Genomic DNA, 19483 nt, shown 5'->3' on the forward strand with positions numbered 1-19483 from the left:
TACAGCAAGCATGCTATATGTGCTCCTTGGACAAACCACCCCTGAAGAACCTGCACCAGAAGCATTTCCATAGCACTCTGCTCGCTTCTAAATTTACTCAGAAATTCACACGCGCACACACACACTTCCTCAGTGCAGATCCTAGCCCTCTGCTCCGCGCAGATTACAGTGTTGTGCTGTCTGCCTAAGAAATTTTCCATGGAAAAGCTGGGAGAAGTGAAAGCATCTATAGTCTGGCACTGCTGCTGCTGCAAGCATCATCCCATTTTTAAATCCTGTCATGCATTTATAGATTAAGCACAAACCATAGCAAAACCATTAAACCACAATGGAGTATCTTTCACGAAGAGATCCGAGAGACCTCGATGTATTTCCTCGAATATATGGCAAGTTTTATGGCTAGACACACCCCTGTAAGTAGAGTCTGTGTTTTTCCATCAGCCATGACTTCACTGAAATGACTCATGAGCTCGAGTGAAAAGTCTCTATAAAAGCTTATGCCAAGTTCTAACGCTGTAGTGATGAGCCAAAAAATAAGAGGGAGGTTAGGGGGAAGGGGCCTCAGTACTAGCGGACTCGAGGTATATTTTCGGTGTTGGTTTTTAACATCTGCCCTTTGTAACTCTGAAAAAGTAGTAAAAAGTTAAGTAAGGCTGCGCCACTGAGCAGAGCAGAGCAGAGCCGAGCCTCGCAGGCTTGCAAGTCTAATCAAGGAGGCATTAAAAAAAAAGCTGGGCGAGGCTTCAGACAATTCCCTCCTGCTTTTGGCTACGTTGGCAAAAATAAATCCTTCAATTCAAAACAAGAAGCCCCATGGCAAGTCTCCAGCATACTAAATCATTTAACTTCAGTAGCGATCTGTAAAATCAACAAGCAACTACCATCTGGAAATATCCAAAACAAGCGAGTTAGGAATTACATGCTTCCTATGGAACTTTTAAAGCAGCCTGCCTCACAGGACTATAATCCAGATTAATTTATATATAACTTCTCTTTATCTCCACTAAATCATACTGCTGTTTTAAGAAATATCATGGGCCTTCCCAAATCAGATTTACATGTGTTTTCATTCCTACAATGACACTAAATTAAACTCTGGCTACTCTTTTTGCCATTCTTCTTAGCTAACTTTTTTTCTCTTGAATGTATTCACCCATCTGTGGACAAACTGGATATTAATAAAAATAATTTATTAATTTAAATTAAAGTTTGCTCTCCTGCATAGCAGGCAGTACTTGATATATCTGAACTAACCAGCAGTATTCATTGAGTCTTCATCATAGGCATAGCAGTTTTTCCATATAAGCAATCAAATTTTCCTTTGCAACTTTTCAACTTCCTTCATTAATTCTTCATTTCATATTCCCAACAGTAAAGCAAAGTTATAAATCACCTCTGAATTGCTGGTGAAAGGCTGACTTGAAATTAAGAAATCAGGAGGTTTTCTGTTCAAAAGTTTGGATTACTTCAAAATGAAATTTTAAAGAATTTAATATCCATTTGACTATCACACTAAGGACAGCATGGTTGAATTAATTTCTAGTGCCGTGGACCTCCATCTGTCCCAGTTCTAGTTCTCCTGGTTGAGAATAATGTTACCATAATTCTCTTGGTGGATTAAAGTGGTTTTAATCTCCTTTGGGCTAAATCAGCTGGGTTAGCTCAAACCACCTTCACAGGGTATTTAACCTGGCTAATGTGTGAATCAGATTAAGGAGGCAAATACAGTTCCTCCTGCAGGCAGAGCTCTAAGGCAATAATCTTTGCAGAGGGAAAGTAACTTGTACTCAGGATGGGAACTGATAGAGCGGTTTGAAAGGTGAATGTCCGTGGCCAAAGGATCAGGTTTTTAAAGGCCAACATGCCAACTTTATTTTCCTTAGCTTATAACATAATGAACATATGCCTACACCCCAAGCTAATAAATCCACAGCATACTGCATTCCTCAGGTCACCAGTTAGCGTTAAACCTCCTTCATCTGCACTTTGACCACCAAGAACCCCCACACTACTGGATCCACATGTTTCTAATAAACTCACACGCAGTCCCAGAATCATCACTTGAGACTTGTCTGGAAGCAAAGCAGCCGACCAAGCTCCGCCGCCCCAGGCCCTTTGGCAGACACATTCCACAAAGCTAAAGGCCTTCCAGCCCTATGAGAAACTATAAAACCAGCCAAACCCACAACTAAGGCTGCACTAGGGAAAACATGAAAACAACATGTTTTCCCGAACGCAGCAAAACAAAACTAGCATACAGCACATTCCTTTTGAAACCCTCTTAAATGATGCTAAACACGGAGCGTGTTTGCAAGCAGCCGAAACACAAACTGGGCAGGCTGTCTTACGGGAGGGGTATGGTGGTATCAGTAGGCACGGGGCCACCAAACTCAGACTGAAACCCCCTTACAAGCTCAGGCCACAAGACTCCAGTTGCACAAAAGCCTTTTCACAAAACGTTCCCCTAACAAGAGCTTTGCCATGGGGGGAATATGGACAGACACACAGATGATGTCTAAACTGGGGGAACTGAGGTGGTTTCCCAGTGCCCGGACCAGAACATGCACCCTCAGCAGAGGTTGCCCAGAGAGGCTGTGGTATCTCCATCACTGAAGATACTCAAATACTCAGATACTTTGACCGGTCCAAGCCCTGAGCAACCTGATCTAGTCAGACCTGTTTTAAGTAGGGAGCTCCACTGAAGAATTCCAGAAGTCCCTTCCAACCTACATGATTCTGTGCCTCTAGTCATGCTCTGACTGCACGATGGGATGAGACGTGGGTATGAATCATCTCCCACTCCCACAGGAATGAAGGCTGGCTGCAAGCAGAGGGAGGCAAAGTCTGATTCAGTCCCCCGTGCTCTGGACACTGCTGAGAGCAGGACTGGGAGCAGATGCACTCTGCTGAGCATCCACAGATTAGGAATAGCCGGAGTGAGCAAAATGTGGCACGACATCAATACCTGCAGTCTGCCCATCACAACGTGTTTAACATGCGTGTTCCCTTCGCTCTCCATACCCATCACCAGGGGTGGAGCTGTAACAGTGACCAGAAGAGGGAAAATCTGACCCTTGGCATACTCCATATGCAGACCAGGACAGGACGAAGCCTTCAGCTGCTAAACACAAATTCCTGCTTCAGACACCTACAGTCATGATTAGCTGGTATCTCTCAAGGGCCACTTTGCAACCTAACTTTCCCTAGTTTGCAAAGCAGCACAAAGTACAATGAAATTATAAACAGCAAGTCTAATATATGATAACATCAAGAAGGGTCAATACACTCTGGCATGTGATACCCAGAACTGAGACTGCCCTACAAAAGTCTGATTAGAGACAAAGTTAAAAAGAAATCATGGGGCATGTTTTCTGCTGGCATAAACTGAGCTACAATTAATTTGCAAATGATAATTTGACTACACCTACTGGAAGAATGTGTCTTTGCCTTAATCAGACAATTACGAGAAAGAAATTTTTAATATCTGGTTTCTCGTAACCACATCATCATACTGTGTTTTGTTTTACTCAGCTGAAAATGTATAAAATCCACCAATGACTTAAACTGTTTCTTATGCACTAACACAATATCCAAAGTAGATATTTGAATAATTAACAAAGTTTTTTATATTGAAAGGTTATATTAAACATTAGCAATGTATTTTGACCAAACACAGATTTAAAAGAAACACATGCACATACACAAAAAAGCCCAGAAGCATGAAATCTAAATTTTAAGCCTAAACTATGTCACAATAGTTCTTTAAAATAGACCACTCGCTGCAATTTTGAACCTATGATAAAGTGGTCATTAAAGTAACTTCCTCCATTCTGGCCATCTGAAAATATCACAGGCAATTACAACTGTGGATAGCCTCTACTGTGAGTTCAATGGTATTTTTAAAACCAAGATTGTGCATAATTGTGAACGGACAAGCGTTGGCTCACACACTGTTACAAATTCAGTCCTGTAGTGGCACCCATTGGAAAACAGGAAAAAGAAAATAAACGGGTATCTTCCGTACAAAGATAGAGGCGCTCAATGCAGAGGTAGGCAATAAATCCGCCAAACAGCACGGGCAACCTCCTGCATCTGCACTGTGTGAAGCTCTCCTCCAGCCCATGCCTATCTAAGCAAGCCCAAAGGGAACGCCAACCAGCCAGGAATCCCACTGGCAAGCTTAAATTGCTGACTACACATTTTATAGACAGAGTCCATTGGGAAGCCAGAGGGATACAAAGCAAAGTCGATTTTCTCTGAACCTTAATACTTTCAAGTGTATTTGATGTACTTAATGACCACAAACACAGGGACTTCCGTAAGAACAGCCCAACATGTCCTGTCATTAAATGATTTTAAGTTAAAAGTACACATATTAATAATCAACTTTCCTCTTTCTGTCTACAGCATTCTCGGTAAAGATTATGGTATGAAAAGACAGTACTTGCCACAATACGTGTAGATTAGTTTAGAGTCTATAAATCGAACTTTGAGGTTGTGTAAAACAGCAGGTTCATGGAGATAACTGAGCGCTGTGAGGTCATTTTCACCAACAAGTATGTCAGGGTTTCGCAAGGGTGGGAGTTCCTTAGTCTTCGGATCTAGGCAGTATTCTAGGTCCTGAAAATCAAACGGAAACGCATGCTGAAAGAGCTGGTGCTTAGGTTTCCTCATTCAGTCTCTCCAACCATTCTTCCCAGCAAAACACACCAAGTTACAAAAACACAATGCAAGATTAAATTATTTGGTGATTTGAGGGAGCAGTTCTTTCTCCAAAAACATAATTTAAAATTTCCCAAAAGGGTTTTCTATATGCAACAGGCAACCATAAAGAGACATTATCTTTTTACACTATTACTTAAGCAAACCCCTTTCTTTTGCTGCCAAATCTTTTTATTATATAAACCAAAATATCTTATATCATAAATCTAACTAGTTTTTCACATTATTTTCCTCTTGAGCAGAACAGACAGAGGAAGCAGATTCCCATCAGTTCATAGCCAGCTTCATACACAGTAATATGCCATGAAGAACACACAAACTGAAAAAAATGCTACTTAACAATTTTTGCAAATATAAATTAATCTCTAATGTAGATGTTTTAATTGCATCTGTCTCTAGATCTAAAATGATTTGATTTACCTGCTATTTTCTTGTCCCCACACAATGTGACTTAATTGGCAAACACCCCCATTCTGCTACATGCAATACTCAAATGTGCAGCATCACCACACAGCCTGGAATATGAGGGGGTGGGGGGAATTAATCTTGTCACATTAAAAAGGTTGTACTCAGCTTGCCATATAAGAAATGTGAGTGAGTCAAAGACTGAAATGCATTCTAGTCTACCCTTGATTGGTTTAGAGTGGACTTGGTAGTATAGGTTAATGGTTGGACTGGATGATCTTAAAGGTCTTTTCCAACCTAAACGATTCTATGATTCTATGATTCTATTCTGTATATATAATCTGTTCTTTTTACTTCATGGCTGTGTAGCTCTCCACGTGAAAGTAGGATCTAAGCTGGCCACTGGTAAGAAGAAAAAAAATTAAAAATAAATATTAGACCAACTGCAGTAGATCTTTCTTTTCCATCAGAAGATCTGAGGGATCACCATCATTATATATTAAAATTAAATAACCATTTAAATGGCATGGAAAAAATAAACAGGCCTTCACTAGAAGGACATGAGCTTTTCGTAGACATGTCATAATTTCTCTACACAGTATAAAGCATCATTTTCATAATGCTCTTAATCCTTGCCCCTTTTATCTTTATTAATCTCAGTTAAAGTCACAATTCTTTCCCTGCAACACTGTTCGCCTAGCAACACTGTTCTCACTGGAATATCAAACCAGGGTTATAGCTTTAACGGCATAAGTAGAAAAAGATGATGCAACTGAATGTAACAGGCAGTTGGATAAAAGCAACACGTTTTATTTTATTTTTGATAATCAGGCAAAATGGGTTTTTGTAAATAAACAGTATAATTTATCACACAAAAAATACTACTTGAAGTTGGTGGACAAGAATAATTGCACATACATAAATACAGATATATTTTGACAATACAGCTTCCTGTGTTAGATACATCAGTATCTGGTCAAGAGCAAGAACAATCAGGTTATGAACAATACGTAGACCTACCTTGCCTTCCTCAAGTCGAAGCTGGAGGACTTTATCTCCAGGTTTATAATCTTTGAGAAGCTCTGCTGACTTCCAGACCTCCTCTGGATCAGGGATCCAAACCCTGGCATACTGCAATACCAAAAGCAACAGCAAAAGATCAGAGACTTTTTGTTGCAATATAGTTAAATCATCAATATGCATGACACCAAAACCTTTTTTTTTTCTTTTTTGAAAATACATGTTTAACAGCCAAACCCTTAAGCAAGAGACAAGTTAATTAGTAATCTGAGGTGAACGAGCTGTTCTACCTATTGATAAAAGGCTACACAAACTTAATTTTATTGCCTACATGGAAAGAAAAGGGCATTTTCCATGCAAAATAACATTCCAAGGTACATATTCAATGCTGAACATCTACAAAGAAGAAAAATTGTGTTTTCAGAGACATCAAAAAGTTAGCTATCAAAAAAATTACTCAGAGAAACTCTTCTGAGCAGATTCTAAATGTATTTGCAACATACCATTATATAGCTTTTTTTTCCCTGAGACAACACTTTGGCACATCCGTGTTAATTCAGGCAAAGCTACCTGATCTCAAGTATTAAAAGCCCTTTCCTTTGTAGTTGCAAATAAGGCAATTTTAAAATGGATTATATCCAGAATGCCAAAAGAAAAAATCTGAAAAGATTTCGTTGAAAAGGCCTCCAAATAATAGAAAAAAACTAAACCAGCATTCCAGTTAATGACCATTTTCACACAAACTTTATTCATAAAAGTAACCCAGAACAAACATATGACTTGTTTTCAAAAACATTCATATTTTTAAATGAGTGAAGATATAGTGGTTATGTCATATTCAAAAATCAATTAAAGGCGTATGGAAACCATCTAGTTACTTATACAGTTGCATGTACATGCAAATATGTACATATGAAAACAGCTCTTGTGTAACACAAGGAAAAGGCTATGACATTCTTAGTACATTAAAGCTTCTGAACTGATGCTCTTGCAATGCCTAGAGCACTGAGATCATCCCACACCCATCACCTTTGCAAGCAAAACAGCTTCTTGGCTTTAGAGGTGAAGCCATGTTGCAAAACATTCTCAATCCACTAAATTATTTCAAAATAACTGTAATGCATTTGTCAAAGCACAGCATTTGATGGCAGAGAAAACTGCATTTGGTCATACAGCTTCATCACCTAATCTTACACAACTTATTTTTGTATAGATCTTCTGCCTCAAAGAATGCTGAAGCTTTTTTTTCCCTTCTTATTAACCCAGTTTTCCCACTACTTACAATGACGAACTTCTTGTTTCTACTAGGGATTTTTTGAAAGACCATACTTCATATTGCCTTCTTGTTGCAAGACAGGAAACGATAAAAAGTGTTCAGCGAAGGCAGCGGGTTGGGGAGCGAGACCTGAGGAGCCCCAGCACCTGGCCCAGGAGAGGGATATGCACCCTGCCTAGCTGGAGACTGCCAGGGAGGCTCAGTGCCTGGAATTATTTCAAACTTCACAAAGCAATTTGCTTCCCATACCCGGGATGCTTCTCAAGAACAGTGCACATGAGTAACCAGGGGATCAGGCCCAGCCAACGTGGGTTCATGAAAGGCAGGTCCTGCTTGACCAACCTGATCTCTTCCTATGACCTGGTGACCTGCCTGGTGGATGAAGGAAAGGCTGTGGATGTCATCTACCTGGACTTCAGTAAAGTCTTTGACACAGTCTCCCACAGCATTCTCCTGGGGAAGCTGGTGGTTCCTGGCTTAGGCAGGTGTACTCTTCGCTGGGTAAAAAACTGGTTGGGTGGCCAAGCCCAGAGACTTGTGGTGAATGGGGTTAAATCCAGCTGGCAACCAGTCACAAGCGGTGTTCCCCAGGGCTCTGTTTTGGGGCCAGTCTTGTTTAGTATCTTCATCAATGATCTGGATGAGGGGATTGAGTGCACCCTCAGTAAGTGTGCAGATGACACCAAGTTGGGTGGGAGTGTCTATCTGCTCGAGGGTAGGATGGCCCTGCAGAGGGACCTGGACAGGCTGGACCGATGGGCCGAGGCCAACTGGATGAGGTTTAACAAGGCCAAGTGCCGGGTCCTGCACTTGGGTCACAACAACCCCATGCAATGCTATAGGCTTGGGGAAGAGTGGCTGGAAAGCTGCCTGGCTGAAAAGGACCTGGGGGTGCTGGTTGACAGCTGGCTGAACATGAGCCAGCAGCGTGCCCAGGTGGCCAAGATGGCCAACAGCATCCTGGCTTGTGTCAGGAATAGTGTGGCCAGCCGGAGCAGGGAGGTGATTGTCCCCCTGTACTCGGCACTGGTGAGGCCGCACCTGGAATACTGTGTCCAGTTTTGGGCCCCTCAATACAAGAAGAACATTGAGGTGCTGGAGTGTGTTCAGAGAAGGGCAACGAAGCTGGTGAAGGGTCTGAAGAGCAAGTCTTATGAGGAGCGGCTGAGGGAACTGGGGTTGTTTAGTCTGGAGAAGAGGAGGCTCAAGGGAGGCCTTATTGCTCTCTACAACTACCTGAAAGGAGGGTGTAGTGCTGTGGGTGTTGGTCTCTTCTCCCAGGTAACTAGCAATAGGACGAGAGGAACTGGGCTCAAGCTGCGCCAGGGGAGGTTTAGATTGGATATTAGGAGAAATTTCTTTACTGAAAGAGTGGTCAAGCATTGGAACAGGCTGCCCAGAGAGGTGGTGGAGTCACCATCCCTGGAGGTGTTCAAAAAACGTGTAGACATGGCACTTTGGGACATGGTTTAGTAGGCATGGTGGTGTTGGGTTGATGGTTGGACTGATTTAGAGATCCTTTCCAACCTTAATGATTCCTAGTTTTACTTTCATTAGAAAATAATCCAGCCACCAAGCCAGGAAACATGAAATTATTACTCCCCCCTTAGTTGGTTTAGTGGTGGACTTGGTAGTATTAGGTTAATGGTTGGACTTGATGATCTTGAAGGTCTTTTCCAACCTAAACGATTCTATGATTCTATAATTTACAACAGCCTAAATCAATGGCTTTTATCCTTAACACATTGCAGCCTTTAAAGCACTGCCAGTGCCTTCATCTAGAAAGCTCCTGAACTGTTGAAAAGCTTATGCCATACATGTAAACCAATTCTCTCTACTGAGTGGAAGGAGAAGAATAATGAAATAATGAATTAAAAATTCACTGTCCTTGCTCCCACTACAGAATGTTATGCTCCCACACCTGGTCTTTCATCATCTTCACTGGATGTTTATGCCAGCCCTAAGAATCTACTTTATACAAAGACAAGAAACTTAGTTCTTTGTAGTAAATATGTGGTTTTGTTTTTTTTTTCTTTGAGCTTTATCAGTTTCATATATATTTGCTATTGTTTTCAGTAAAAAAGTGCAGTATTACTTTATTATTTACACACCCTCTTCCCCACTCCCTCCAAAAATACGAATATTGATGAATTATTTGAAAAATGAAAGATCCCCAAAACAATTCTTCAGTACGTGCTCTTACCATTCACAGAGCACCGTAACAGCAGTGGAGGCCAAGAAAAAGGCAGCGGAGTAGCCAGGAAATTAGCAGCTGATGCCATGGTTTGGGCACTTGGATTATTTGTTTTCAGCCCTGCTGTATCCACAACTCGCAGGCTAAGAAACCTCATTTGAGTTAACATGAAGGTGTGTGCTAACAAGTGTATGCGCCAATGCAAGTACAAACCTACAGAAACTACAGAATAATGCCAAAATAATTAACCAGGACATGACAACAGAGGTGCAGTATTAAAGTCAAGTAGTGCGCTCAGGAGCAATGTCTTCTTTCCTTTCCACCCTGGTCTTCAACCAAAGGATTCCCTAAAACTTCATAAACACACATGTATCCAAACTTACCCCAATGCACCTGTTCACAGAACTCTCTTTTATTTTTAAAAAAGCAAAAAACAACCTAAAAATCAAAACCCTGCCAGAAAGCAGGGAAGTTTTTTATTTTTTAGTTTAACACAAGGATGCCACAGTGTCAGACACAGCTGAAGCGTGAATGCATACCACACTTTGCCCAGGTTTCCACCCCCCAGCTATAGCAGCAGTTCTCCATCCTCAGTATTTCTGATGGGATATTGCTTCCCTCTCATCACAAGAATTAACAGAAAGCAAAGTAAATGTAATATGAAAGAGGAAAGCATTTAAATACTGTCTAGCAAAACAGGTTAGCAGGCTGGTCTCCTCTAGGCTACACAAAGAAAAGTTTCCTGACGTAAAAAAGGCAGCAGCCTTGTAAGACACAAATACTGTTAACTTCAGGCAGCAAATGCTGCGTAGCAGTTTCTATGTGATCTATGCCAGCATGAAATAGGCACCTTTAATTTTTTCAGCTGAAACTGTACATTTTCTACTGTCTAGAGAAGGGAAAGAGAAAGCAGAAAACAGATCACCATAGAAACTGGGTTACTACAGGCAGCTGAACCTTCCGCATGACATAACCCTACAGATATTAAAGTCATCCTATAAGCACTAAGCTGTAGCTTTTCATCTCTAGCATCATTGCCTACACTTAAGTCCCTGCCAAAGAAAACACCTGGTAAAAAGAACAGGTGGGAGGAAAGAGAGAGATGTTCCTAATTATAAGCATTGAATCATTTCACAACATTCTCACCTCATTAATTTAACAGAATGATTTGCAAAATCAGATTTTCATTCTATCTTTTATATAACCAGTTGATGTTAAAATCCCATTGCTGCCTAGCCTTTAGTGGGATCCAACCCTACAGCAGAAAACAAAGCACCACCACTGGGAGAAACAGGACCAAGGACCTCTGTCTTGGGAAATCCCTTACTCTAGTATGTCTACTATTCATCCCTCTTTATGTACTAGTATATAAAATCAAGTTTAGGACTACATTAAAATAAGACTAAAAGACAATAAACTTCTAGAGACACTGATTTACAAATCAGCCTTCTAAAAACGGAAGGCAATCCTAGCCTAAAAATGCACTGAAAATGGCAATAAAAATTATGGCAAGAAACAAATTAACTTTACTGAAACTGTGCCTGATTATGATCAATGAATATATTACTCTTTGCAATAGGGCAATGTAAATGTTAAGCCACCAGAATAAAACTGCTGATAGGGGACATAACAGTATGATTTAATTGAGGAAAGGCAGTAAATGAAATTTTAGGTAAATATTGTTACCTTTCATGATAACCCAAGCTTACCGATAGCAGCGCTTGCACTTTACATTGCAGTATTGGTTTGGCTCTAATAAACTTAGCTTCGCTATCCAGGTAATAATGTTGTACATACTCTGCGGGTATGTTTCTGGCTCACCACTGGTGACTTCTTCCTATCCTCATCAGAGATGCAGGACTGGAAGAGGCATGAGGAGGACAAGCAGCCTATCCTCCCACCCTGCGTCAAACCCACACCATCATGCTGGCACTCTGGGCTGGAGACAGCAGCCAGCTATCTCTAGCTGAGCATTCACAGGACCATCACTTACTCTAAACGAGTTTTAAAAAAAATCAGAATGAAATGTAAGGCACACAGATGAGATACCCTTGAATTCAGAAGGAAAACAAATAATTAAATAAATATTGACAGGACTATTTTGAAACTCAGTTTCTTGCCTACACTCTCTTCCAGCCTCAGCAGACTGACATAAAAACGCCACCACCTCCAAAATCACATGGAAGTGCAGAATCACCGTACTTTGTTCAAGGAAGGACAAGCTGGGCTGCTGAAAGGCAATGGCTTAGTGATCTCTATGTAGTGACTCTAAAAGAGTTGACAGCAGAAAAAAATACAGGGAGAAGTTTTTATTTTTCACTGGCAGGTCAGAAAGCCAGCGGTATTATCACAATTTTATATAATAAGAAAATATAATGGGAAATCGCAGTATACTCTCATACCTCATGATTTCATCTTAGATCACATGAAGAAATCAGCAGACTATAATAATTATCTATGAAATGAGACCATATGACTCACAAAGCCTCTCTTCTGAGATATTAACCTCTTGAAGTACTAATTGACATGGCTGACAACGGAATTAGCAATGCAAGCGGCTCAGCAGTCACTTCAGGAGTCAAATAGTTTTCCACTTTCATTGCACAATCACAATACTGCAGAAGGAGATACAGCTATCTTCCCAGCTTAACAGCTCTTTTGATAAGAGCTGAAAGAGTTGATGAAATGATCTACATCCTAGAAAGGAGAAAAAAAAAAGAGGAAATTTCAACTCATAAAAAGCTGTCCCTAGTTTCTCAGCAAGATCTACCCATGCCAGTGAACTTGTATGACTTTCACTTCAGCATTGATCATCTATTTATTTACTTACAGACAGCATCAAAACCCACAGTCTTTCAGGTGTTAACCATGAAAAACTTACGACAGACACTGCCCCCCTCTCTTTCAAGGATTACCTCATTTTTAGGTAGGAATAAAGCAGCTCATTAATGTCTGGACCAAAGAGATACCATCAATTGTGCCAGCACTAGCTGAAGGAGCCGATGGAACAGCAACAAATGGTGAAAGTCAAAGATAAATTTGACCAAAAGTATTCAGTGTGAACCTGTTGCTAACTGAACATTGCCACTTCGAGAGAGCAGGCTGCATTATTAGGCTGGAAAAACAAAAGTGTCAACCTTAGCGAGGCATAACTACAAAACAGCACAAAGTTGTGAAAGTTAACGCTGCAAAGTGTTGAACTGATCTACGCAGAATGCTAACTTATTAGAAAAGGATTTCCTGAGCTGTGTGATTTCCTTGCATGGGGTTGCTCTGAAAACATAATTTGATGCTATTAGAATAATTTCCTTTTGGCTTTGTATTTTCCCTTATACTTGGTTCACGGTGCCACCTCCATGGATGATAACACTGAGCCCAGAAACACTTGAAACAGAAAAGTTTGCCTTTTATGTTAACAATATAAGCAGATGCATGGCTGGGTGAGTAACAGGTCAAACACAAGTCTTAACTTGACCAACCTGGATCCCCTACAACGAGATCCTGATCATTCACACGTAAGGTGGGAAGAGGTCCCTTTTCTTCCACTGCTGAAACCACTATAATTTCTGCCACCTGTCCTGCGATACGCAGGCAGTCCCAAAGAAGCACAGCATTTCTATTAACAAAGCGATGCTGCTGGTTGCAGTTTGAAAAGAAAGACAAGACTTTACTCTCCTTTCATTAACAATGCCAACTAACCAGGAGGGACTGGAAAGTAGAGCACTTCCATGACAAGCAGGCTGCTGCAAAACCTCTGACCATCTAGACTCTTCCTACAACGTGAGGGAAATGGCATCATTAACTTTACAAAAGAATCAAAACAGAAATTATCAACTTTCTTACAGGCAGTAGCATTCTTTGGGCATGGAGTGTGTTTTCTGTCTTGTTGCTCAGCAACAGCCATTTATATACCTCTTGTACAGTTTAAGGCCTGATATTTAGAAAGTATTCATTTTAAAAGATATTTATGTCATGATACATAGTGGGGAAAATATACGTGATGATTTCTATTAATGTTTTATCTGAAAAATAATCTCACATAGTTAGTTTACCTAATAGGAAGATCAAAAATCCCAGGTTATCACATAAATCTGGGAATTCCTTGACCAGCCACATGCGGAGCTCCCAAACGGTGACCGGGGACAGTGGTGACCCAGGCTCCGAGCTACATCCTAGGACACCACCACTACGAGCCTGCATACTACTGACGTTGGGTTTGCAAATTTGGGTCAAAGCACCTGCAGCACTCAAGGTTAGGCAGGTAAGGCACTGTATCCTTCACCACGCACAGGGAACCTACTTGAATGGCACCTCAATGAAAAAGAATCTGTTGTACTTGAGTATTTCATCTACTGTATAAATATCCACTACATTTGAATCCCAAGGATATAAAAGTTCGAGGTAGCTTTTTTTCTTTCAAGCAATTTTATAAGGCATTCTGTGTATTTAGGGCCTGGTAACTTCTAACACCAAAACCAATTTGTACATTGCTTGCCAAACATGCCTTGATTGTACAAGGTACAATCAAAAACTACCAGCATCTCACAAAGAATCACTGCAGCAAGATTTACATCTTCAGCCACTGAAGAAAATATCCATTGACTTGCATTTACCTGAAACTTCACCTTACTTCAAAGTGATGCAAAAAAAGTTAAATCCCAAACACGGGTATATATACATGCTACTGCAAGCAAATCTGATCAGCAAATAGAAATGTAATTTTTTTTTTATTTCTTTAAATATTACAATTATTAGCAACCTGTCCACTGAAATTCAGAGAAAATGATCACCCTGACAATCTACACACTGGGCCTGACATCAAGGCCAGAAAACTCAGTGTTTTACTTTAAACTACCAAATCTATCAGAGAACAGTTATATTCCCAGGCTGTAGCTGATACGATTTTTTTAAGAAAGATTTTTAAGGAGTTAAAACACATGAAATGTTTAAAAGTTGTGAATTTTCTTAATCTTTAAAAACATAGCTTTCTACATTTTATGTTGGTGGTACTTGACCTTCTCGTCAAAATGTTGTACGGAGGGAGACAGATCTGCTTTATATTCAGTCGTTGTTAACCCAGACAATACTTCAGCTATCAAAATGTTGCCCATTCGCCCCCCTAAGCTGCTGCAGACGGGAACGGTATTTGCCAGCTCCTGTTGTATTTCACAGACCCATTTTCACACCAGCTCTTCTCCATCCTCCCCAAGCAGCCTTCCTCAGCCAGTGGCCGTGGTTGCAATCTTCTACTCTGTGACTTACTCAGCCGGTGCTGCCAGTAGCACCCGCCGCTGGAAACCACTGGACAGCGATGGGAAGTCACACACAACGCCAGCTGGGTACATCGTGAGTTGGCCCACACGATGCTTCTAACAGGGCTTAATTAAGGTTGTATTACCAATTACAGAAAAATAAAACACGTTTCACAAAGTGCCACGCAAAGACTGGGACGGCCGCTGGCCCGGCCCGTGTGTTAAAAGGAAAGGGCAGCCACATCCTTCCCCACGTCCCCGCCGCCACCACGAGCCTGCGTAGGCCACCGAGGAGGGATGCCCTCACCTCTGCGCCTGCGGCTCCCCGCCTGCCTGGGGGATTCCTCATACATCACCAGTCATCAGCAAGGCTACAGCGTAATAACCCACAGTAACGACCCGCTGAAACAGCCGTACTTCCATCGTACTTGCTGCAGTATGCTATTCTCATTTAATTCAGCACACTTCTCAAGAAATGTTAATGTAAAGTAAATCAGGCTTAAGAAAATATATGCAAAGACAATGTTTAAGAAGCATTTGTGTTTGAAACAGTTTTGATTTCTAGACCTGTCAAAGGAATGAATGCAGCTCTGAAAGATCTTCAAAAAAGATGGCAATTGCAGCTAGATCAAAACCACCAGTGTTCTGGTCACTACTTGAGACGCAAAACAGCTGAATCACCACAGTAAGATCAGCGAAAACATTGAGCAGAAGTGTGGCGCCTACCCCAGACTGAGCAACAGGAAAATATTCTGACTCATGTAAAACTCTACTTGGGGTCATACCCACACAGAGAGACATACACTGTATCGCATTTCGATCCATACCACCAAAACGAAGGCCAACACTGAATTATATGCTAGTGATTTCAAAAAGAATTTAATTATAAGTCTGCCTTAAAACACCTAATTCATCCAACCTGAAAAACGTGTTGCAAGAGTTGTAGAAGAGTGGCCACAAGAAATTTAAGGGCAAATGAAACAACTACAGCCATCCCCTGAATATTAAACTAATGAGACATGTTGCATTGAAGAAAGAGTATTAGGAAAAGGATGCATGATTTCATGTGTGTGTGCTTACAGTGAATGTTGTGGGTATATCACAAAAATACTCCAAAAATTTTAAAAATCCAATACCTAAAGAATACACAAAAAAAACATTAAACGTGTCATGATTAACTTCAGGGGTGCCTGGATTTAAGATCCAAGAAAACAAATACTATGAGGCCAAATGAAACAAGTGGTTGTAGGATTTTGTTTTAACATTAAGATGATGCAAGTCATAATATAGACTTCACAGCATAATTAACTAAATGCTGAAATAAGTATTATTTCCAAGCCACTGGTACAAATTCAGTCAAGGCCCTCATGTTTCTTACACATTTTTACACGCTGATGCCACACAATGAAACGTTGACCTCATTTTCACAAGTTCTTGAACGGATTTAAGATCTTACAGAAGCTTTTTATAATTATTTTGCCCAAAGTTTCTAGAAACCTCACCCGTAGGAGGCAGGATAACTGAATCGTTTCTCGCAACACGCAGCACAGCCCAAGTTTTGCTTGGGGACCAAAGGGGCTCACAGCGCTGGCTGCAGCTGGTTGTTCATCCTGGGTTCATACACGCAGAAAGAGGAAGCGTTGTCTTTTGTCTCAGTGTCTATGCTTCAGCGCAGAGCCATCTGCAGCACTGCCATGAGATTATTTGGTGTATCTAGCACTTGCTTAGGCAGGAAAAGAAAATAAAGGGCTGTATTGATCAGACAGATGCACTGCTGTGGTGCCGTTCTACAGTGATGGAGTTTGAAATGAGAAATAATCGAGAAAAAAGCAGCAGAGCCATAATTGATCACCTAGCTCAAAAGAGGTGAAATAAGGCTAAATTTTCTGACATCTGTAAAACATCTGGAGTATGGACAATTGCTGACTTAACTGTGAAAACTTAATTTACAAGTTAAAAATGAAAGTAAAGATATTTGGCATAAACTTTGATAGTAGATAAGGCTGGACTTTTCAGAGTATCTTTCTGTAAAGTTGAGCTCAAGTCCAAACAGCATTCTTTTGTTTCTACTTAATCCTAGCCCCCCCCAAAAAGTCACATGGAAAGTAAAACACCTGCTTGACGCCCTAAAAATCCAAAATTAACTGATTATTTTTTGTTAGAACGACACGGAAGCCCCGGGCTGAGAGGTAGTTACATCATTAAAACAGAGCTTTTACTGACTTAGCTTGAGTTATTCAGGGAAAACTAGTCCTACGCAGCTAACCCAGAACGTAACTCTGTCATTACGGTCAAGTCCACACCACAGACACCTTTCTGCCATATTATAACAGCAACCTGACATCACTGAAGCATATCTAATGAAGCTATATTTAGTCCCACCGTTCCTTTGTGGGAAGCGAACAGCAAGTCCCCATGCAAGGAAACCAGCAACTGTATAAATGGCCTGGCAAGCTCTAACTTAAAACCAGAGAGCAGAGTTAAACCTCCCCAAGAGCCTCCGCAGGCGTTGGGGGAAGCTGTGAAAGCAGAACTAGGGTTAACGGCCACAGCGTTGCTCTCAGACACTCTCTGGCGAGAGCGGCTGCGTTTCTTCCCCTGCGATCTCCAGCCCTGCACCAGTAAATCCCCCAAGTGAAAAGAGCGCACGCGAGACGCTGGGTGCAGCAGGGCTGCGCTGGCTGAGAGCACCGCCGGGACCCCAGTGCTGCCTGGGCCAGCCCATTTCCTTAGTGCAATTCCAACCTTGATTAGCGTGAGAAATTACGGAAAACACCTCTGTGTTGGAGAGGGGAGTGAAATTAAAACCTTTCACACCAGCTGGAAATTGTATACCATATTTAGCTTCAGAGAAACTATTCCACTCCTTTTCTCTACAAGAGTTATCTATTTGATTGTTTGCAAAAAGTTTATATTGCCTTTGTATTTCCAATCCATAAGACTGTCACAAGGAAGAAGTGCACTCTGACGTCAAACTCTTAACAACTTCTGCAAATGCTTCTCCTCATATAAGATTTTTCTAAGAGAGACAATGTCCTAAACAATGAAATTACTGTCTGGCATGTTTGAAAAGTCTTCTTCATATATCTCCAGATGATAAGTCAAAACTCTACTTACTTTAAACCTTCATTAATAAACTATTATACTAATAAGCTATTATATGCTTGGCTGTACAGCCTTCACCTGTGTTAAAAACAAGAAAACAACCAAACATATTCTACTTACTTTAACATACATATAGTCTAAACCTTCTATTTCCATCCCGTATCTCTTGTAACACAGACTTTCAGCACTTGCAGAGGCAGTTGGTGTTTCCTTTCCAGGCAAAACAGGCTCAGTCTCCATGGAAAATATTTCTGTATTTCTTGTATATGTGTACACTAACTCATAAGGCAACTTGGGAATCTCTCTCTCTGGTTTCCCCAGCAAAACAACTGAGGTCATCTGCTTTAAAGATGCTTATGAATAACCCATGGAGTCTGCAGAGAGTAACGTGTGACAAGCCATGTTGGCGCAATGAATTCCCGCATTGTTAGACCGACTCATAGTATTTTTAGTTTATTTCTCTGGCTCTACAAAGAGCAAGAGTGTCCTCCTGTAAATCACAAAGTAATCACAAAATTCCCTTGTCTTGTGATAATCAAATGGAAGAACTCAAAGGTACTGCTGGCAACTGCAGCAAGACTTCATGATTTTTCACATCCATTTACAAAAAAAGAGACCATATGGGTATGAAAGTCACTCAGGCGAGAAGGCTCTGTTCTTCTACATTTAGGACTGTCAAGCTAGAAACGTGCAGTTTACATCTAACCACACAGCACTCTTAGGAAACTTGACACAAATCACATGTCGTATTTCCCCCCTGTGTTAACCACTATAAAGACAGAATGAGAGCTCTTCAAAGCAATGCTGCTTTAGCCTTTACATTTAATTTTAAAGCGAGGGCTCTCATCAGACCACAGTGTGAGTACGTAGCCTGGAAGAGTCTGCTCTCAACCATCCCCACTGTCTCCTAAGAGCTACACAACTCAACAAGCCACTTCTGGTAATTACCAGTGGCAGCTTTTATTCTATGTGAATTCCTGGACAGCCTTACCTACAGCCACACCTGAAGCGGGGTTAAAAGGCAAAAATGAAGACTTGATGAGCAATGAGGGAAATGCAACAGCTTTCAAGATGTTCAGAAAATAACCACAACTTTCACCAAACAGCATGGAAGTAACAGACTCAAAGACAACCCTATAGGCGCAGCTGCATTCTGCATTCCTGACTGCTTCTCCTCTAGTTTAATCTTCTTACTGCTCACTCAGACCGTTCATCAGCGTGGTGACTTCTCATTCATACTTGTTTATTTGATGTTAGGCTTGTACCACCTTCTCCCTTAACATTTTAAGAAGCTTTAACCCAGCCTTGAGTACCTCCATGCCATTATTATTCAGGGAAAGATCTGTGACAATTCTTGCTATTGTCCCAGATTAGCAGGCCAAAGAAATTAAATCCATGCCACTAAGGAGAACAGATGGTGTAAAGACACAAGATCTCTGCTTTTGTAAGTAATCCATTTTCACCTTCTTCAGAATTTGCATTAAGATTCACAGATACTCACATTAAAAG

The 19483-nt window shown here is 41.0% G+C and overlaps 1 protein-coding gene across 1 annotated transcript in view; it reads right to left on the reverse strand.

The window, feature by feature from the left end:
* MYO5A (myosin VA) overlaps positions 1-18313 on the reverse strand; it is a 95092-nt gene extending 76779 nt beyond the window's left edge. Inside the window, exons 1-3 of the mRNA XM_075714510.1 lie at positions 18095-18313; positions 6148-6258; positions 4449-4620 (exon numbers count right to left, since the gene is read on the reverse strand). Coding sequence (XP_075570625.1) covers positions 4449-4620; positions 6148-6258; positions 18095-18313 — 502 coding nt within the window. The remainder of the gene's footprint in view (positions 1-4448; positions 4621-6147; positions 6259-18094) is intronic.
* Positions 18314-19483: the final 1170 nt, after the last annotated feature.

Source organism: Pelecanus crispus, chromosome 7 (assembly GCF_030463565.1).
Source record: "Pelecanus crispus isolate bPelCri1 chromosome 7, bPelCri1.pri, whole genome shotgun sequence".
Taxonomy (NCBI): Eukaryota; Metazoa; Chordata; class Aves; order Pelecaniformes; family Pelecanidae; genus Pelecanus; species Pelecanus crispus.